At 45.6% G+C, this 22,539-nt stretch overlaps 1 protein-coding gene across 2 annotated transcripts; it reads right to left on the reverse strand.

Annotated features, from left to right (window-relative positions):
* Positions 1-3,839: 3,839 nt before the first annotated feature.
* Positions 3,840-21,723, reverse strand: BCL7B (BAF chromatin remodeling complex subunit BCL7B). Of its 2 annotated transcripts, none has more exons than XM_070362288.1 (6): positions 21,483-21,723; positions 18,319-18,394; positions 8,355-8,451; positions 6,006-6,176; positions 5,152-5,231; positions 3,840-4,906 (listed from the first exon to the last, which is right to left on the reverse strand). In XM_070362288.1, the coding sequence occupies exons 1-6, from the start codon at positions 21,572-21,574 to the stop codon at positions 4,814-4,816; spliced, it is 609 nt and encodes a 202-aa protein (XP_070218389.1). In that variant the 5' UTR covers positions 21,575-21,723; the 3' UTR covers positions 3,840-4,813. The 2 variants fall into 2 exon arrangements, with proteins under 2 accessions (XP_070218389.1, XP_014332825.1); XM_014477339.2 differs by lacking the exon at positions 21,483-21,723 and adding an exon at positions 21,048-21,176.
* Positions 21,724-22,539: the final 816 nt, after the last annotated feature.

A 22,539-nucleotide genomic window follows, 5' to 3' on the forward strand; every position in this document is an offset into this window, starting at 1 on the left:
GGAGAACTGGTCAGCACCCAAAATCTATTGGCTCAGAGGAGCTGCCGCTCTGCGGTTGGGTCCCGCCCCCTTCCCGGGCCGCCTAGTTGGGTTGCAGCTCACTAGAGGGCAGTATGAAGAGGTGAAAGGTCACGTTATGTAAGCGCCAGTGACAGACGCGCGGGCCTCCGGCGGCGGAGTTGAAAGTGGGGAAAAACGGGGAACCGAAAGGCCGGGAATTCAGAGAGGTCAGGCCAGAAAAGCCCTCTAACATGTACTGACTCTGCGCCATCTGTCACCGAAGGCGACACCGACATCCGGGCACCACTGTCCGTGTGGTGCGCCGGAGGGGGGAGGGGGAGCGCGCGGCCAGGGGCTTTGTCTTTCCACTCGGGCTCCGCCCCCTTCTTAAAGGCACCGCGTTCGGCCACGCCCGGAGATGCGCGGGTGGGGCTCACGGAAGAACGGGTTGGCGGGAAGTAACCCGGAGACTTTATCGGCATCGGTTCTGTTGAGATTACTTGCGGTTCAGGTTGGGTCCCCGTAAAGTTAACTTCTAGACGAGAGTGGGGTATTTAGTATAATGCTTGCTTCTAGGAGTTTGCTGGAAAGGATAATATAGAAGCTTCGTTGGAAAAATATATTAAAGGACATGTCTATTAAAGATAAATTCATTCACTCATATAGTCTTTTGGGGCAACAGGGGAAGAAAATAAGACAGATACTACTGCTCTGAAAAAAATAAGAGATAATCACCGTTCTATGTGATGAATGCTTTCATAGGGTGCAGTAGGAAAACAAATAACCGTGCCTGGAGAGTGAGAACGTTTGAGCTACTCTAAGTAGACCACAGTCACTCAAAATTTGTTTGCCCATCAAGTACAGTCAGAAACACACTTTTTAATCATTCATGCCTATTAAATTGTTTGTTGTTCAATCGCTAAGTTGTATCAGACTCTTTGTGACCCCCTGGACTGCAGCACACCAGGCTCCCCTGTCCTTCACTATCTTCCAGAGTTTGCTCAGATTCATGTCTATTGAGTCGGTGATGCTACCTAATCATCTCATCCTCTGTCACCCCCTTCTCCTCCTGCCCTTAATCTTTCCCAGCATTAGGGTCTTCTCCAGTGAGTTAGCTCTTCCCATCAGAGGGCCAAAGTATTGGAGCTTCAGCATCAGTCCTTCCAATGAATATTCAAATCTGGTTTGATCTTGAAGTCCAAGGGACTCTCAAGAATCTTCTTGTTTACTACCTTGGTTCAAAAATCTGCAGTGGCCCAAGAACATGTCTTTCCAGCCTAGACAGGAATAAACTGCTAGGTGTCCCTGAATGGCAACATGCCAGTGCCAGACCTTTTTCTCTTTTCTTCTCACCTTAAAGTGAGAAGGATCATTGCCAGTAAAAGGTAAATTCTCATTTTTCTACTGAAAAATGCACAACCTAAAAGTTGTGAATTATGTTTTATTTGGCAGACAAAACCAAGGACTTAAGCCCGGGCAACAGTATCTCAGACAGTCTGAGAGACTGCTCGCAAGAGGTAAGGGAGGAGCCAGGATACACAGGAGTTTTTGCAACCAAAGCCAGGTAGTCAGAACACGGAAAGATTACTGGGATTTTTGTTTGTTTTTTTAAAATATTTATTTGGCTGTGCTAGGTCTTAGATGCCACATGCAGGCTCTTTAGTTGTGGCCTGCAAATTCTTAGTTGAAACATGTGGAACCTAGTTCCCTGATCAGGGATCAAACCCAGGCCCCCTGCTTTGGGAGCGAAGAGTCTTAGCCACTGGACCACCAGGGAAGTCAAGAAAGATTACTGTTAATTAAAAGAAAACCAAGTATCTCAAGTTGAGGAATTTAGTGCTTTCCTATGGATGGGAAGATGCAAAAGTTCCAGCTCATTGAAATCTTTCCTTTGATATGCACCTCCACTATCTGGGGCCAGTATCCTGTGCTTTTTCATCCTGAATTTCTGGGGAGGGGTGTTGAGAGTGGACCTAGATGGCAGGCATCCTGTTTCTATCCTAAGTTCCCTTCCTTCAGCCGCTGTAAGGTGATGGCTTGATGCCTGCAACATCTTTGTTTACTGATGTGGCAGGCAACATTTTCCCCCCCATTGATCTAAGTCAGATGTCAGCTCTTTGAAGCCCCTTCAGGCCATCTAGCAGTGAAGAGAGCTTATCTCCCTTCAGTAGCCATTTCTTCTAAGAGGATTAGGAGAAACCTCAGAGGCCATGGCATTTGAGCTGATTGTGAAGAGAAGTTGCAGCTCACTAGGCAGAAAAGAGGGATGGACATCCTAGGCAGGAGCAGCAGAGCAGACGTGGTAAATTCAGGGCCTAAACACAGGGATCTCCAGCCAGATAGTATCAAGAGAGAATGGCAAAGGCAAGTTCTCGTTCTGCCACAGCATGTGAGGGTTGAATGGGAGTGACCACGTGGAAGGGAATGGCAGGAGCGGTGATGGGGCAAATGGTCAGCAAGGTCGGTGAAGACAAGTGGCCGGACTTCAGAGGCACAGACAAGGTGACTAACGGGATGGATGCTTGCAGGACTAGACACCTAATGGCAGACTACACGCAGAGTGAAAACTCCAAAAACATTGGGGGGAGAAAAACGGGGGGCCATTTTTGGTATTTCCAAAACGCACCCAGTTGCACATCAGAATGGGCACCAAAGTCATTCCAGTGCTTGTGGCCGCTGTGGACCGAACCCAGCCCTGGTGTTGGTAAAGCAGAGATGTAGTGGGAGGCTCAGGGATGGGCTCGGGCTCAGCCCCAAGAACTGGAGGTACCCTGGACAGCCATCAAGAACAGCTGGAAATCCTGCCAGAAGTGGAAACTAGAGGTGGGGCTTTAAGAATAGAGAATGTCAGCTGTAGCTACACGAAAAGGAGAGCTAAGAAGTGGCTCTCCAAATAAAGAACAGTGCTTACCTTGCAGAGATGGGAGTTATGGGTGGTGGTTTTTTTTTTCTTTCATTATGTTTTCATGTATTTTTGCAGTATGTTTTTCTATAGTGATATTTTCATTTTAAAACAGAAAATAATAAGCTTTAATGTGACTGTTGCTTGGCAGTTGTCCTCCATTTCTGACTCCAGTTTAACACTCGTCTTTCACTGATACAGACCTAAACCCTTATTAGACAGTTTCAGCTTCTGTCACTTTTTTTCATTGTGTGATGCAACTTAAGAGGATATAGTTCCCTGACCTGGGATCAAACCTAAGTCCCCTGTAGCGGAAGTCTGGAATCCTAACAACTGGATGGCAAGGGAAGTCCCTACAGTTTCAGCTTCTGGCTGGTCTTTTCCGGCCTGTCCTGTTGGTTCCTAAACCTCGGAACTTCCCAAATCCACTGTCTTTTATTATTTCCCTTCCCTCCATCACCTTGGGGGAGGGGCAAGTGGGAAGTGAGGGCTTAATGGGTACGGGTTTCTGCTTGAGGCAATGAAAACATTTGGAGCTGTATAGTGGTAATGATTGTGCATTGCTGTGAATGCACTTGGTGCCACTGAATTGTTCTTTAAAATGGTTAAAATGGTAAATTTTATGGTTGTGTATTTTACCATAATAAAAAATTAAAAGAAAAACTTAAAGAGTCAGCCACCTAAGGACCTGGAGCTGTGGGAAACACATCCCATGTACACAGGGTTGTATTCTGTGTACACCGGGGCAGAAGTATAACTCCAAGGACGTGACAACCTCAAACAGAGTCTCCAAATCATTTTCACTGAAGTCACTCTGTGGGAGTCAAGACAACTGGCAGGGCCCAGCCCACAGTGACTTCACAAGCACTCAGCCACCATCACCACCAGCCCCTGCCCCCACAACCCTCAAGAATGACACACTCAGCTGCCAACAAGACATATTTCAAATAGTTTAATTTTAAAAATATTCTATTCAGTGCTAAAATATGTCTTCACTCACCGTTGTCCATTTCCATTTTCTTAAACTTTTTTGAAACAAAAAATAAAATCACAAGGTTCGATGAAACATGCAGATTTCGAAGAAAAGGGAACTTTCTAGGAAGTCTGGGCTGAAGGAGTACTGTGGGGATGAGTACTGTCAGAACCTCAAATTCTCGCTGGGGCAGAGTCTGCGGCAGGAGAGCTGGGGACCATGGCAGGAGGCAGGGGGATACTGGAATGAAATGTCCAGGTGGAAACAGCTGCGAGTATGTGCGTGTTTGTGTGTGTTGGGGGAAGAGGGTGGCTACAGTGGGGGGACAAAGGACTGTCAGCAGCCAGAGAGCCCACGAGAGGCAGGACGGCCTCAGGAATGGGTCCAAGTGCCAGGATAGCATGAAGTCTAGGTGGGACTTTTCTGCCGTCGTGTGGAGTTAAGCCCTTCCCTTCCCTCCAGAGTCCACTCAGGCATTCTCCAACAGCAGCCTACAGGGTCCCTAGCCCTATGGGCAAGTCCATGAATCTACAGTCTCCGTTCAAGTTCAAGTAAGCCCTCGGCACGCTCTTCTCTGGAGGGTGCCTTCCCCCTCTCTTTCCTCTTGCAGAAGCACCAGCAGCTCAGTCCAGAGGCTGTGGAGCAGAGACTGCTACTGGAGGTGACAGATGATCCTGAAGCGGCTGAGGCGCCAGCCTCCTTGGGGTGCAAAGAGGACAGGAGTGCTCCTCTTCTCAGGACCAGGCAGACAAAGGTGCCAGGGACAGGAAGATGATGCTACGACCCCAGGTCCCGCGTCCGCCTTCCAGCCCAGAAGGCTGTGAGGTGCAGGCTCTGGACCCCGGTGCTCGCCCTTACCCCAGCAACACAGCACAGCCAGAACCAGAATGCAATAAATAGAGGCATGGGGCCTGGAGGTGAAGGGCGCCAGGGTGGTGCTAGCTTTCCGACGCTGTCTGCGGCACTGCAGGCTGGTCCATACAGAAGCGTTTCAGGGGAGGGGCACTTGAGTCTTCCTCTTCCTCAGCAATCTAGACGCAGCCAGAGCATGGAATGACAAGGCATCCCTCTGAAGCAGACCTCCCCTTCCACCCTAATCACAACCCCGACTGTCTCACAGATCACAGGACCTCTTCTCTACCTCCTAACCTTCTAACCAGCATCCCTTGCTGCCTCCCAACCCCCACTACATCCCTCCCATGCTAGAGAGCCAGTGAACATCAACAGAGCCCTGATATTTTCCTTAGAAACTATGAAAACCAAAGCACCTCCTTACCTGTGTCTCTAAAGGAACTGGTTCTTCCTTCGTGAGGGTCGGAGGTTCATCAGCAACTTCTGAGGCAGGCAGGGAGGGCTCTGAAAAAGCAAGTTCAGTGTAACGCAGGGCCTGCTGGGACAGGAGACCCCCCCAGGTTGGGGGAGTGTTCCTGAGAGGCGCCTTGGTGAAGGGGTATCCACTGGTTATAGAATCAACATACGTTCTAAGAAGAAATTTGCAGAATCCAGTACAGAGGGCACTAACTCCGAAGTTAGAAGGAATGAAACAAATCAGGCAGTTCCACCAGCTGTGGGATCGTGGCCAAGCAACTGAACTTTTTAAGACAACTTCCTCATGGATAAACGAAGACAACAGTTGCTATTCCATGAGGTTTTTGAAAGGAGAATCATGTTTGCTGTTTTAGTCACTAAGTTGTGTCCAAATCTTTTGTGACCCCATGGACTGTAGCCTACCAGGCTCCTCTATGGGATTTCCCAGCAAGAATACTGGAGTGGGTTGCCATTTCCTTCTCTAGGGGATCTTCCCAACCTAGGGATCGAACCCGGATCTCTTGCACTGCAGGCAGATTCTTTATTGCTGAGCCACCAGGGAAACCCAAGACTCATACCAGGCCTCAAATATGAAAAGTGCCTTCCTTGAGGAGAGCCTGGCACTCAATCGTGTTGCTGTTTCTTTCCATCATTCTGTGAAAGGGGAAAATACAACCATTTCCCAAAAGAGCCTCAAACAACGGACAAACAGCTTGAAGCTGCCAGCTCTGAGGCACCGTCTCTAACCAGTGACTCCTAAGAAAATCAAAAGCAAGAGCATGGCCCCTCCAAGACACACATCCTGGGCCAGGGAAGACTCACCTTCAAGGATCTCTTGGCCCAGCGTGGGGGGCTGGGAGTCGTCTGTGCGGAAGTCAGAGGTGTGCGCAGGGCTCAGGGACTCGCTCTGCTGGGGGCTGGGGCTCGAGTTGGTGCTGCTGTCCACCTTGAGCTGATAGACATCAGACACAGAACTCTGGTTGCTGTTTTCATCTGAAAATCAAACATGACAAAGGCAATGGCTGAGGCCGGTCACGCTCGAGGGGGACTCAGTACAGAGCCAAGGGCCTGGGGTCTCTGCAGACAGCGTGGACACAGCTGGGCACATACCGATCACAGCTGCAAACAGCCCCTGAACCAAGGGCAGACATTCCCAGGGCTTCTGCACATCGCAAATTACCAACAGAATCTAAATTGACCAATTTAAGTACATGTTATTTTATGACATATATTCTAAGCACCACCGGATGAAGCCAGAATCTTTAAGTTTATGCAACATTTATATGTCAAGGAGGTTAATATACGCATATGAGTCCCTTCTTTAGTATCCACTAATTATAGCTGGGACCTGGTATTTTCTCACAATCCAGTGAATGGAGGGACGTGGCTCTGCCTCTGAACCTTTCTCACAAGAGGTGTAGAAAATGACAGTCTGTCTGCCATTCTCAACTATCTGAAGGAGGGTGACAGGGTCTGGAGGTGGTCAGCTCAGGCCTTGCACCTGCCCAGGCTCTGCCTCACTGCCTCATGGACCACTGGATCCCACCTGGGAAGCGCTGTTGAAGGCTTAAAGTCACCACCTAACTTAAAAACTGACTCAACAATTCCTTCCTCTCCCCAACCTCCAGCAGCCAGTCACCAAATCGGACCTGTCCTACTGCTCTGATGCCACGTGTGTCCACTCCTTCCTCCCCACTGCCTCAGCTCAGGCCTGGCCTCTGGCAACAGCCATCCAGCTGCCCTCCCTTGGGTCTCAGCCTCCCCGCCGCAGACCTCACACCACTGCCAGGGTGAACTTTCTAAACCCTTCTGTGGTTCCTGCTGCCCACTAGAGGGCCCTATCACATCCTAAACACTGCTCTCGAATCTCCAGGTTCATTGCCTGCCGTTCTCCATACGTATCCTTGGCTCCAGCCAGGTCGGACCCAAACCTAAGAGCAGCTACCAGCACCGTGTCTGGTATGACGTGCTCCTTCCCATCTTCCTGAAAAGCCCCGATGCCTGCCAACCGGCAGCTCAGGCATCCTCTCCTCTGCAGAGCCCTGGGTCCCAGGCTCCCTTGGGTGGGCACGACCACCCCCTCTCAGGCTCCCGCCACTTGCTGTGCACACCTGCATTTACTATGTTACACAGTGGTCTCCCTCCGTTACACCCGGTGCAGGCAGGCTCTGTGGCTCACGGGTCCTTGAGTCTCCAGCACAGTACACAGGACCTGGCACCCAGCAGGAGCGCACTAAAGGTTCAGGGCATGAAAAGGGTGAGACGGTGGCCAAGCTGAAGAAGTGGAGCCTCCCATGTCTCCCGGAGCTTTATGCTGTGGAGACAGCTCACGCAGCTGGAGGACTGTCCCCCTGTAGTCTCTTCTGTACCATGCCAACCGTGGGGTAGGGGCGGTTAGGGCAGAGGGAAGGAGGGGATACCTGGCTGTTCCCAGTCTAGCTCCAAAGAGAAAACTGTAAGCCTTTTCTAGTCTTCATCCTGCAATGACCACTATCTTCTACACTAAAATGGAAGTAGCATTTTATTACACAAAATAATAGAGTTCTGTCACTTCTCAGCTTAGGTAGATACTTTTCTCCTCCAAGTATCAGTTGCCTTAAATCGGGACGATGGTAACTGCCTGGTTTATAACCCAGGCTGATGCAAATGTAAAAAGGAGACACTGCAGTGATAGTGTTCCTAAGCAGGAACTGCCACACAGGTAGAAAAGGTCGCGCTCTCAGTGCAGTGCTGACTCAGGCCGGACGTCTACCGAAGACTGGCTTAGGAGGCGGAGCTTGGCCTAACTGTAGACAGACAGACAGACGCCCCAGCCTGGGGGTGGAAGGGGGAGGCGCCCCTCTGAAGCGCTCTCATCAAATGCACAGTCTAAAGAACAGAGCTTCTGATCCAGAAAACCAGGACCTACCACCGGTCCTCACTTACGAGTGACTAACTTTAGACGTGGCGCCTCGCCTCCCTGAGCCTCAGGTTCCTTAACTGGAAAGTGAGGAGACTCGTCTGTCCTGCAGGGTTACTGTGAAGTCGAAATGCAAAGACTTCTGTCAGGTGCCCAGCAAGACACCAGCAAAACCGTGGGCACTGAAATGACACAGAGGCTAGTCTTCGGATTACTGATGGGTCATCTAAATATTCATTTTCCTGCAAGAAAGACATGAGGATGCAACTCACCCTGGAATTCAAGAAGGAGAGAGGAATTGGCTGAGGCATCAGAGGGAAAGCCATTAGGTTCCCGGGCTGTGGAACTGTTCGATTTTGACTTTTCTTTCTAGAAAAGGAAAAAAAGAGGAATATGACAGAGCCAAGCAGAAGACTCACAGAAAGAGAGAAAGAAGGTGCTGAGACACCACAGAGGTCTGGATTAGGAACATGAGGAACAACGGGGGTTTTAAGACCCAAGGAATAACAGGATCTGGACAAGGTGTCCCCGGGCCTCAGTGGCTCTATCAGTAAAATGGACCCTTCCAGCGCTAATCTCATGACTCACAAGAAAAAGGCAGCTATATATATCTGCTTCCACTGGAGTTCTCTGTGGGACCCTCCTGCTTTCTGCCCTGATCAGAATGCTCTGCTCGATCCTTCCCTACATGGGTGAGAATTACAAAATACTCATTTGAGCAAAGATCCGTTTCAGGAGCACAGCTAGGGGTAAAAAGTGAAAGAAGAAAGGCCCTTTGACTGGACAAAGGAAGGAGTCACTTTATATGTGATGTGAGCAGGGACAGGACAAGGGGCCCCTCCAAGCTCTACTCCTGACCAACCCACCCCATCCACTTGGAGTGACCTCCCATGTCCACCTCTGCCTTCAGGCGGGATGCAAGTCACATGGGTGGGGGAACCACAGTGGAAGGTAAGCACTAGCTTGCAACACACCAGCCCACAGGAAAGGCAATCACCAACCCAAGCATTTGCAAATGAGAGCATCCTCACAGCTGGAATTTCAAATCTGGACAATCCCAAACTTACTAACCCATACTTCACATACTTGTCACTTTATCGTACACGCATTGTACTAGTAACACAGCTTAGTTTTTGTGAATACTCTCAATCGTAACTCGGCAATAAGTCAACTGTACATATATATGTATGTAGTCCTTCCCTTCTGTTTTATATGCAGACATAATTTTAGCGCAATTACACTTTACCATTTAACTACAGAGGCTACCTAAACATGATTTTTACTGGCTGCATAATATTCCCGGTATCATACTCACTCAATCACTACTCAACTAGTGGACATTTAGCTTTACCTTATTTAGGACTGTGTTTGTTTAGTACTAGTAGAAATAAATCTACAATGCTTAACTTTTATTTTTCCTGGATTATTGGCGAAATTCACACCAAAAAAAAAAAATTCTTCTAGATCAGAAAGTATAAACATATTTCTCTTAAAATACCCTGTGCCTCCCTACTCTCTACTAGAAGGCTGGCAATACATTTGGAGTATGAGCGTCACAGCACCCATGCCAACTTTTGGTCTTACTGTTATTTTTCCCTGATCTCTCCTTAGTTCAACGACTCTGTGCTCAGATTCTGTGCTCACGTAAAATATGCATTCACTGTAAGAAATTCTGAAAATACAGGAAAAGAGATGAAAATCACCTGCACAACCAGAGATGCCCGAACATAATTGTATCGAAATGGACCATGATTCAATCTTATAACTTGCTCCCCACCCCAACTCATCATATTAAAAACATTTTTCTATGCCACTGAGTAGTCTTTCAGACCATCTTTTAAAAGGGTAACAAAGCTGTACAATATACAGGTGCACAATAACTTAATTCTTTACAGCTAAGATCTTCATTTTGCTTGCAATTTTTAAATACCACGAACAATACTGGAATACTCAACACTGCAGATGTACCTTGTACACATCACGATTACGTCCTGAGGATAAATGTCTAGAGGTAAAACTTCTAGATCAAAGGCGTAAATATTCTGAAGGCTCCCACACACACACACTCTCAGCTTTACTGAGGTATAACTGACAAATAAAACTGTACAATGTTTAAAGTATATCCTGGGGTAATTTGATATGTGTATATATTGTGAAAGGATTCCCAACATCTGGTTAATTAAGCTTTTTAAGTATACATATACGATCAACCTGTAGAAAGTTTGTCCCAGTTAATTCTCCCATCAGCAGTGTCCCACTCCCTTACATCCTTCACGTATTCTTCTCTACCAATTTGATCATTTTCGATTTTTCCTAACCTAACAGGTCTATGCTAGTACCTTTGAAGCTGGCACACTACCACAAACCAGTGGAAGGTAGATAAACCAATGGACCTCAGGGTCCAGCTCAGAAACCAATACAAACACTGTGAGAAGTCCTTCGGAGAGACAAAGGGAGCTAGGTCCTGGACAAGCAGAACCTGAAATAGCAAAGGGGGATGTCCCCCAGGTCCAGTGGTTAAGATTCTGCACTTCCTATGCAGGAGGGGCAAATCTGATCCCTGGTTGAAGAAGTGAGATCCCACATGGCACAAGTGGAAAAAAAAAGAAATAGGAAAGGGCCAGGGGCTTCCGTTTGAGCAATGGGGAAGGGGGCGTCGGCACAAGAGATCGAGCAGCCTGACCTGTGGCCTGTATGGTACTGGCATCACCAGAGCCAAGGGTAGATGAAAAACAAAGGGTGGCCCCAGAGCCCCTCTAACTTTCACCCACCGGCTTCCATGGACTTGGCAAGGATGGCTGCTCGCAGATAAAGGCAGCATGTGGAGACTGGTACTAGAGAGCTCCCTGGGAGACAGCGGAAGATGAGAGAGGGGCAAAGGGAAAGGCTGAACCCTGAGGCTAATCCCATCCCCTCAGCTATTTAGAGGAGAAAGCATGGAGCTTAGGCTCACGTTCTCCCCTCGGTTACATGCTTCTAGCCAACACAGCTCAAAGTCGAAAGGAAAAGATGAGTGCACAGAGAAAACTAACCAGACACTGGAGGAAAACAGACCCATGAAAGAATTAACAGAGCAAGCTATGCCAGGGAAAGTGCACTAACAGGACAGAAGAACTTAAATAGAATATGGCAACTCTCCTCAGAAAGACAAGGATGACACGGGAAAGTCGTTCTGAACCACTGCCAAGGATATTTGGTATGAGCAATGAAATTGTTCAAAGTAAAAATTAGGTGAATGAGTTTATAAGCAGAAATAGATAAGAGCTGAAGAAAAGATTAGTGAGCAAAAACTAGATGAAGAAGTCAGAATATACAAAGAAAGGATAAAGAGATGAAACAAACTAAAAGTTAAGAAATAAAGCTAGATGTCAACATTACAGGATATTCCATTTAGGGAGTCCCCCGGTGGCCCAGTGGTTAGTCTTTCAGGGGCCCAGTGCTTTGACCAGGGTTCAGTCCCTGGCCAGGGAACTGAGATCCCACAAGCCACACGGTGTGGCCAAAAAAAGATGAAATTCCATTCAAAACAAAGGACAGGGTAGGGACGAAAGGGTGGGGGGCAGGGGGCGATGGAGACCAGAGGTTCAGAGGAAAAATACAGAATTTTATAAGCTTTATACATTGATATGGAAAATTAGTGTAAGTCTTATTAGGTTGGAAGTTGCCAATAAAAAGATTAAAAATAGAACGCAGAACTTCCAGATCAGCAGAAGAAAATCTGTCTAGTCATCATGAGGTGAAGAGAAAAAAAGAAAAGCAAAGTGTATTATGACTGAAATCCTTGTCCATAAAAATAGAATTTTTAGGTGGTCACACTTTCCCAGCCTTTCTGGTGCCTAGACATGCCACAGTTATTATGAACACTTAGTATATACATCTTGAGGAGACTTCTGGAAAACTCCTTAAATTCATGAAAACACTATATGCCAACCCTTCCACTCTCTTACTGCCCTGAACTTGAATATGCTGAATGATGACTAGAGCTCGAACTTGGAATATAAGGTCAAACACGAACAGAGGAATGGGGAATTATTTAATGGGTACAGAGTTTTTTACCTCTGCAAGACGAAGAGTTTCAGAGATGGGTTATACAAGGTGAATGCACTCAACACTGCTGAACTGTCCACGCTGCAGAGGTTAAGACGGTAAACTTCACGACATGTAATCTTACCCCAGCAGAAACAACGTAAAATGAGTAAGGCCACTACTCCCTTAGAAGTAAACTAAAAAGAAACGGAGAGAGGGTGCCGGAAACCTGGGTCCCTGGGGACTCTTAGAACAAAATTACCACACCAGTCCGGGACTGCATACTTCTGTTTCTCTAAGAACAAAATAACGGCTTTAAACCACTGCTATTTTGAGTTTTCCCTCACGCACAGCTAAACCTAATCCTAATATGCCCAATAAGCAGAAAAATGTAAAACGGGGAAAAACAGTATTACAAGACATACCAGGCAAATACAAATCAAAAGAAGATGGGATATAAAGTGTAGTATCAGATAAAACAGAATGTGAGGTGAGAAAGAGACAAAGAAGGATATTACATACTGGTAAAAAGAGGAACAGGTCAAGATGACGTAAGAATCATAGACATACATGGATCAAAAATAGCGCTTCAAAGTACAAAGGATAACTGACTCATAGACCATGAAAGATACGAAGAGCTGACTCATTTGAAAAGACCCTGATGCTGGGAGAAATTGAGGGCAGCAAAAGGGGACGACAGATGAGATGGTTGGACGGCATCACCGACTCAATGGACATGGGTTTGGGTGGACTCTGCGAGTTGGTGATGGACAGGGAGGCCTGGCGTGCTGTGGTTCACAGGGTCGCAGAGTCGGACATGACTGAGCGACTGAACTGCACTGAGACCATGAAGAAGCAAACAAACCAACAATTTCACACACTCTTTTCAGAAACATACAGAGCAAACCATACAAAGATGGGCAAAGATACAGAAGATTTGGATAACATAACAAATCCTTCAATTGTTTAATTTCATATCGAGAGTATATATCTGTTTTAATTATAAGTGAACTGTCCACAATTCAATTACAGATCAGATCACAAAAAAAGTCCCAGTAATGCCAAAGAACAAATACCCTACCAATTCCATACAATCAGAGCACCAATTTTAAAAGGACAGCTTTCAAAAACCTCACACATCTGAAAACTAAATATCATTCTATTAAATAACCTTTGAGTTAAAGAGGAAACCAAAGAGAAACCTATGAAAATCTTACAGCTAAATGACACCATCATGATATCCTGACACTCATGTATGTCCAAATCTGTGGGAGATAACTACAGAAGTGAAATGGACTGCAAAAAAAAAAGCAAAGAAAAACAGGAAAAAGAGTGCTAAGTGTTCAACCCAAGAAGTGGAAAAAACAGAATAAAACAAAAAAAGGAAAATAACAAGGGCAAAAATTAATCAAATAGAAAAAAAAGCAAAATGAAAGAAAGATGAACAAAAATTACACGATGATTCTTTTAATAAAGGTTTTAGGACCATGTTACATGGGAAAAACAAACAACAAATGTGAAAAAGACAAAATAACTACCAAGAGGCTTTAAAGTACAAAAGGACATTATAAATGACTACACAGCAGCACAACTGAAAACCGATCAGTGCTCGGCAGCAGGGCACTGCTGGCCTTCTGGACAGGCTGACTAATTCTTCACTGCATAGGACTGACTCGTGTGTTGCCAAAAGCTTAGCATGGCTGGCCAACCAAACAGTGCCTTGCCTCATTTCTAAACACTCCTGGGGAAGTGGGTAAGGGTGAAGACTCAGCACTGTCCCCCATTAAAGAAACAATCCCCTACTTGAAATGGAAACATTTTTTGCAAAGACACAAAACAGCAAAATAAGTACAGAAAAAAGGAAAACCTAAATACATCAATCACCACGAGAGCCACTGTAATGATAATCAACACCTCTCCCGCCACCAAAGACCCAGAAAGTACTAAGGTAGGGCCTTCATTTTATGCAAGTTGTTCTAGAAATCAAAAGAGGGGAAACTAACCTAATTTGTTTCAGGATGCTGGTGTAAACAAGGTAAAGATAGCATAAGAAAAGAAAATTACAGACCAATTTACAAACCAGATGCAAATACCTCAATTATTTGTGAACTGAATGTAATATTATGAGAAAAAAAAGAAGAAAGGCATGTCCAAGTAGAATTTGTCTTAAGAATGCAATGGTTCAAACATCAGAAATTCATCATTTTAATAGATTAAAGGACGAAAGTCCCATGAACACTTAAGTAAACACAGGAAAAGCAGCTGGATTAAGTCCAAATTATCTATTCATAATTTTTAATAAGCCTCAGAAAACTAAAAAGAGGAGGGAATTTTTCATTCTGGTAAAGACTATCTTTCCAAAAACCTACAAGAGAGAAAACTCACCCTACATGAAGGCCACACTAAACGCATAGTAAATAAATCTAGCATACAAACATAACAACAAAAAAATGGAAAGCTCAAAAACAAAAGCATGTGAATACAGCACACAGGGATGACGTCACATACCAGTGGAGAAGGACAGATTATGGAGTGACCAGTATTAGGGGCAGTGGCTCATCACATGAAGGAAAATTAAAATTAGATTCTTATCTTCACCATTTTAAAAAAAAAAAAAAAACCTACACGGATTAAAGGTCTAAAAATGAAAGTTAAAATTAAAAAGCTAGCAGAAGATGCAGAAGTCCTCTATAACCAGGAAATGGAGAATAATTTTGAAACATCACCCTGGAAGTAAAAATCAGAAGGAAAAAGTTAACTTGACAGAAAAAAATTAAAGGCTATTACTGACAAAGTTATCATATGCGACATGTTAGACAAAGACAACTGCCATGTACAAAACTAATACGAGTTTCCTGTATCTATAACATAAAAGAATCAATGCAAATCAGAAAAGTAAAGACAGGAAGTCCAATATAAGAATAAGGAAAATTTAAGAAATCAGAGGGGAATTCCCTGGTGGTCCAGTGGTTAGTAGGACTCCAGGCTTTCACTGCTGAGGGCCTGAGTTTAATCCCTGGTTGGGGAACTAAGATCCCACAAAGCCACACAGCCATAAAAAAAAGAAAGAAAGAAGAAATCAGAGAAGAGGAAATCTAAATGTATAAAAAGGAAATCTGAAGAGATAAAATTATCAATCTCCCTAGTGTTCAGAGAAATATAGAGTAAACAAAGAGATACTACTTTACATCCACCAGACTAACAGGATTTAGGAATTAGGTGCTCAGTTCAGTTCAGTCGCTCAGTTGTGTCCGACTCTTTGCGACCACATGAATCGCAGCACGCCACGCTTCCCCGTCCATCACCAACTCCCAGAGTTCACTCAAACTCCCGTCCATCGAGTCGGTGATGCCATCCAGCCATCTCATCCTCTGTCGTCCCCTTCTCCTCTTGTCCCCAATCCCTCCCAGCATCAGAGTCTTTTCCAATGAGTCAACTCTTCGAATGAGGTGGCCAAAGTACTGGAGTTTCAGCTTCAGCATCATTCCTTCCAAAGAACACCCAGGACTGATCTCCTTTAGAATGGACTGGTTGGATCTCCTTGTAGTCCAAGGGACTCTCAAGAGTCTTCTCCAACACCACAGTTCAAAAGCATCAGTTCTTTGGCGCTCAGCTTTCTTCACAGTCCAACTCTCACATCCATACATGACCACTGGAAAAATCATAGCCTTGACTAGATGGACTTTTGTTGGTAAAGTAATGTCTCCGCTTTTGGATATGCTATCTAGGTTGGTCATAACTTTCCTTCCAAGGAGTAAGCGTCTTTTAATTTCATGGCTGCAATCACCATCTGCAGTGATTTTGGAACCCAAAAATTTAGGTGTTAGATGATACCAAATGTTGGTGAGGATGTGGGAAACAGGAGGTAACTATCCAGGGCAGCCATTCAGGAGAGAGATCTGGCCACATCGAGTAAAAACAATCAGGTATGGGACTTCCCTGGTGCTCCTGTGGCTTAGAATCCACACTCCTAATGCAGGGGGCCCTGGTTTCAATCCCTGATCCAGGAACTAGATCCTGCATGCTGCAATTAAGACCCAGCACAACCAAATAACTAACTAAATAAATATTTTTAAAAATCAATCATATATGGACAGCCAACAACAGAGCAATCTCACTCCTGGGCATCTAATCCAGAGAAAACCTCTCACAAGTCCTCAAGGAGAATGGATGAAGGCTGTTCACCACAGTCAACCAGGCTACCCAAGAAAGCTGGCAGCAAAACACACAGACCCGTATCTATACTTGAAACGCAACAAAGGTGGTTCTACAGAGCAAGAAGAAACGAACAGTCTCTTCAAGTGGGAGCACAAATGCATACCCACATGGAAAAATATGAAATTGGGCCCTGACTTCAAAATACACAAAAATCAACTCCAGGTATATTATAAATGGGAACAGAATAACAAGCTTGTACATTATATGGGAAAATATCTTTGTAACCTCAAAAAAGGAAAAGATTTAAGACATTTAAAAGCACTATCCAGAAAAGTACTTTATCTACATTAAAATTAAAAAAAACTTCTGCTAATCAAGCCTGCATAAACAGAGGGTGAAGACAAGCCATGGAATGGAACAAGGTACAGACAGTATTCAATCAATAAAGAATATGTGTCCACAACACAGAGAATCCCTACAAGTTGCAAGAAAGAGACCATAACCAAACAGACTTAAACTGGCACTGCCTAAAAGAGGAAATCCCAAAGGATGCTGAAAAAGTTCTCCATCTCATCAGTAATTACATCCTAAATCACCATATCAAAACCAAAATGAGCTATCTTAATACATCAAGTCCAACAATACCAACTGTTGATGAGGGTTAGGAGCCGTGAGAACTCTGGTATGTCTGCTGGGAATATACAATGGCACAATCACTTTGGCATTCCTGGTATACGTCAAAATACACATATCCTAAGACTTGGCAATTCTACTCCTAGGAATATATTCTAGGAAAACTCGCACACATGTTGACCCGTATACAAAATAAGAATGTTCACAGGAGCTTTGTTCCTGTTATCCCAAACTGGAGACAATCCAAATATCCATCTACAGGAAAATGGATATTAATAAATTATGGTACAGTACTCTAACAGAACTCCATACATCAAGGAAAAGGAACAAACAGCTCCAAAGACAACATGGATGATTCTACAAACATAACACTAGGCAAAAAAGTCAGACCCACAAAAATAGATACTTTGTGATGCTGTTTATATCAAGAAATGTGTAAACATACATGACTAAAGAAGTAGTAAGAAAAGCAAAAGGAGACTGATCTCCCCTGGAGGGGAGAAACAGGGATGATGGCAAGTTTCAGAGGCTGCTGGGGGAGTTAACAACATCTATCTTTTGACATGTGGTCTTTACAAGGGTATTAGCTTCATATTTTTTTCCCTGTATAGTACATTATGTTTTAGATACCTTTGTATGCATTTTATAGTTCAGATCTTTTAAAAACAATTAGAATAAAAAGAGGGGGAGAAATCTGGGAGTTTATCACTCAGGGAATGTATTGATAGATAAATGTGGTTACTGCACATAAGAGAATATAATGCAAGAGTAAAGATAATAATTTTATTTACAATTACAGAAACATGTTTGAGTTTTCACACAAAAAGACAAAAGAGGTTTACAGCACAATGCTATATATAGATGCAAAGTTTTGAAAATACAAATATGAAACAAAGCTGTGTATTTTTCAAGAATATACAGATGTACAAATAAAATCATGGAAGGGGAATTAGAAAGGCATATATACATACAAAACACATCTAATATGCTGCAGTGGGCAGCAAGAGTCCATAAACTTTTTCTTATGAGGCCAATAATAAATATCTTGGGCTCTGCAGGCCATTAGATGTTATGGCCTACTCAATGCTACCATTACAAGTCAAAAGCCACCACAAATAAGGAAACCAGCGGGCACAGGCGTGTTCAAATTAAACTATATGGACACCCAGGGAACAGGCCTGGGGTGTAGTTGGTCAAGCCCTGGAAAAGAGGAATGGGTTAAGAAAAGGGAATAACGGGGAGAAGGGGGAATCTAATAAAATGAGAGGCTTTGCATGGACCAATGACAGACGGGTCCCTGAAGTATTTTCAACTCAATTCTGGGGAAATATATCCCATAACAGCTAAGAGGCAATCAAAGAAAGAAAGAAAGAAAGAAGACGTTACCTTTTTGTTGTTTTGATTTTCTTCCACACTTACCTCCTTGCTGTCTGTCACAGGAACCCACTTAAATATCCTAAGGGACGTGTCACCCACAGTAACCCACTTCTTCTCCCTAAAACAAAGACACTTCTCAGAACCGATAAAATAAAACAGATTTTCTGATCAGAACTTGTGCTTTTCTACTTCTCACCAGATCATGTGGTCAACCTTAAATGCTTCATAAACTGTCAAATCCTACTTTGCTTTTCAAGGCAAAATCACCCTTTCCAGAAACACTTCACTATCGAATTCCTTTAGCCCCGAACCTTCCACCTGTCACCTCTGCTCACATGGTGTACCAAAACCATTTTTTTCCTCACAGACTACAGTAGTATGGAGTATGAGCACATTTTCAAACTCAGGTATCCATCTTGCATAACTTCTTCATCTCCCCAAAATTAATTCAATCCCACTGATTTTATAAAGTCCTATTATAAAATAGGATATATAAGGATAAAGGATATATAAGATAGTGTCCCTATCTTGGGAACTCATAGCAATGAAAGATAAGTAAAGAAATCATTGTAATATGTGAAGGCGGCAAGAAAGAAGGCTGAAAGACCAGGATATTCCATGGAAGGCAAAACTCCGTGAAACTCTGGGTACATCAGTTGCTCAGTGTGTCCGACTCTTTGTGACCCCCATGGACTGTAGCCCACTAGGCTCCTCCACCCATGGGATTCTCCAAGCAAGAATACTGGAATGGGTTGCCATTTCCTTCTCCAGGGGAATCTTCCCAACCCAGGGATCAAACCTCTGTCTCCCACATTGCAGGCGGACTCTTTTATCATCTGAGCCACCAGGGAAACTGGGTTGAAACACAATTCCAATAACCAAGGAACAGGATACGATGCTTTCAGCTAACAGAACTGAGCCTTACACTGGCTTTTGGAAGAGGTGAAGGCCAAGCGCCATGGAAAGATGGCTTTAAGATTTCATTTTACAGAAGAGGGTACTTTTGAGATAGGCCTTAAAAAAAATGAGTAGCTGTTCTCCCCTCCCCACACATACCTGGGGAGGGGAAGGCAAGTAACATTCTTGAATAAGGGTGCAGATTACGGATGGCCAGAGTTGGGGAGCCTGAAGTGTGACTTCTGAATGTTTCAAGTCCCAATGTGAGAACAGAAAAGCCAAAAAGTAACTGCTGTTACTGATGATGCTATTCAGCAAATGACATCACAAAAATATAGAGACTGTGATGTAACAGAAAGAAGAATGAACTAAAGACTTAGAAACTGGAATTAATTCCTGGACAAGCCACTCATTTATTCCTCATTTATTCAACAAGTATTGAATCTACAAGACCCTCTGCTAGGTCCTGAGCACACAGGGAACAAGATACACAGTCCTGACTCTCCCGAGCCTGCATTCCAATTGTAAACAGACACCACACAACTCATTTCAGTTAGAAACCTGATTATTAGATTTAACCACATCAAACTGCCATTTCTGCAGATAAAAAAGGCAAATATAGAGGTCTTATGGTTCAACCTAATGCCACTGTGGAAAGCTCCAAATAGGACAGGACCTGATTTAGACTGGGGCTCTTGAAAGGTTTCAGTGAGGAAGCAACTGCAGAGCAGAGCCAGGCACTAACTAGGCAAGTGGAAGGAGTGGGTAAAGGAAGGTTGCTGGGCGGAAGGAAAGGTAGTGTGGCTCCAACTGAAAGATGGCCAGCATCTTGCGAAAGAGGGCAGTTTGAGCCAGTCTAGTGAGGTATGAAGGATCATTTTTGGTCTTTATCCTAAGGACAAGAAGAGATCAATGAAGCATTATTTCCTAAGCAAAAGAGTGCTAAAAAATTCACACTTGAGAAAAATACAAAGTAACGAATGGATCAAGGAACTGGGCCAGTCCTGAAGCAGGCAGGCAGATCACAGGGAGCCGGGTACAGAGTTCTAGGTGAGACAGAGTTCCAAGTGACAGAAGATGCTTAACTGCCCTTGGCTGCAGGTGAGGAGAGAGATGGACAGAAGAGGAAGGGATGCCCAGTCCTAGGTTTCACAAAACCTAAAGCATTAGATTCGGAGGAGGAAGATCATTAACTATTTAACTAGTATTTGTGAGTCCTTAGAGATGAGGAACTTGGTCCTGTAGCAAAATGGACAAATAAACATGCAAATAAATAAAGTTCAAGGTAATGATGACCCTGTTTTCCAGGTGGCTCAGTGGTAAAGAACCCACCTGCCAAAGCAGGAGACACGGGTTCGATCCCTGGGTTGAGAAGATACCCTGGATAAGGAAATGGCAACCCACTCCAGTATTCTTGCCTGGAAAAACCCACGGACAGAGCAGCCTGGCGGGCTATATGGGGTCGCAAAGAATAGGACATTACTTAGCGACTAAAGAGTAACAACAATGACTCTAAAGGGAGCGGAGGGTGAAGGGCAGGAGGTCTTGGAGAAGGCTTCCTGGAGGGAGCTAACACCTACCCGGCTTTAAAGTTATTAGTAAAGTAAAAGTTATCGGTAGCAATCAGCTAGAGAAAAGTACTCAAGAAGTTGGCGCAAACACTGGAACTCCTGGTACAAAACAGGCGGTCAACCTGCGCCTGCAATGAACATGACAGGAGCCGTTTCCAAACAAGGGGGAGATCCTGACTCTTCTAACAGCTCCCAGGTCACCAAGAGAAAATGCCTATCCAGCTCGCGCGCGTGAGCCCATATTAGGAGAAAGACAGGAATTTTTATTCTAATGACTCCCTAGCCCCGTGGCAGGTGGCTTGCCTTAAAGTTCTCATCTAACCCAGACGCCTTAATACGCAGAGTGCTCAGTCTGGCCAACGGGAACCCCTCAGAGATTGTTGGTTAGTATACAGGACAGTTCAGAACGCAAAAGGTTCCTCAGGCATGCCCGCGCGGACCCGCAGCTAAACAAACCCCTCAGACCCGGCGTCGCCGGAAGCCGGCAGATCCCCGCCCGCGCCGCGCTGCCGGGGGAGCAGGTGGGCGGGCCCGCGGGCCGGGAAGCCCTCTGATTGGTCGTGGCCGGCGCGCCCTCTGACCTCACGCCGACGCGAGCGGCTCCCTCCTCCCGCCTTCTCCGCTCCCCCCTCCCCCAAGCGCCTGCCGGTGGGCTCCCACCCCGCCCGCCACTTCGCCGCTGCTCTGGACCTGGGCCGGCGGCCTCCCCCACCAGCACCCTTGGGCCTGGCCCCTCACCATTTCCGCACTTTCTCGATGGCTGCCATCACCTTCTTGATGTCATCCTTGGCCCGGCTGCGGGTCTCGGCCCGGACCGACCGGCCCGACATGGCGGCGGCGGGAACGGCGGGGGCCGGGGCACTGCTCCCAAGACACCGAGAATCGCGCGCCTCACGCGCCGCCGCCCGCCCGGCGCAGCAGCGTCACCGCAGCCGTCGCCCCCTCCGTGCGCGCGTGCGCGAGAAGTGCGCGCACCCGCCCTCCCTTTGGGGCTCGAGGCATCAGCGCGCCTGCGCGCTCCGCCCCAGGTGCCCCACCCTGGGCGTCCCACCCCACAGGCCCCACCCTGGGAATCTGAGAGTCCACTGGGCTCCCAAGCGGGCCAGGGTCTGCGGGCCAGCTGGCAGCACGTGTTATGTGCAGGGTGAGGTGCGAGGCGCTGCCAGTGGGGTCTCTGGCTCTTTCCCAGGACAACATCTTAATTTTCTGGCCAGGCTGCCACCATAATCTATATTTTATGGACTGACACCAATGTTACCGAGGTTCTACACTATCCTGTACTGCTATCCTGTTTGGGGCCCTCGCTCCCCAGATACACCAATGTGCTCCAACTATAGAGAATTTCACACCTTCAGTATGCCTTCCAACGTTTGCGCACCTCTGTTCTCACCTGGAATTCTCTTATCTCTTCTTGATGACCACTTACTCTTCCAACATTCAGTTAGAATTCCAACAAGACTTCCCCCTGAAATCCTGAGGTGCCACTTTGTCCATACTTGACACTCTACATCAATGTCTCATTTGATTCAGCAATCGTTGATTAAATGATGCCTGCACTGTGCAAGTTGGCATGCAAAGTGCTGAGGACAAAATTGGGTTTTGCTTTCAAAGAGCTTCCAGTTGAGCAGACCATGCAGACCAGAAAACAAGCATTTCAAATGCCATTTTATAAATGCTAGGTTAAAGGGAAGTACTGTACAAGGTGCTATGACAACCCTGATCTAGATGAAGAGTGTCCAGAGGCATCTGGGAAAAAAATGACCTTGAAGTTTAATTTTGAGAATACAGTAGATGC

The sequence above is a fragment of the Bos mutus genome, chromosome 25, assembly GCF_027580195.1.
Source record: "Bos mutus isolate GX-2022 chromosome 25, NWIPB_WYAK_1.1, whole genome shotgun sequence".
NCBI lineage: Eukaryota > Metazoa > Chordata > Mammalia > Artiodactyla > Bovidae > Bos > Bos mutus.

Bases quoted from the DNA above. Each gene is read 5' to 3' on its own strand.
- BCL7B (XM_070362288.1), bottom strand. From the start codon at position 21,574: ATGTCGGGCCGGTCGGTCCGGGCCGAGACCCGCAGCCGGGCCAAGGAT. The intron at 18,395-21,482 runs GTGAGGGGCCAG...TCTTTGTTTTAG, and splicing joins ATCGAGAAAGTGCGGAAATG to GGAGAAGAAGTGGGTTACTG. The intron at 5,232-6,005 runs GTGAGTCTTCCC...TTGCTTTTTCAG, and splicing joins GGGCCAAGAGATCCTTGAAG to AGCCCTCCCTGCCTGCCTCA.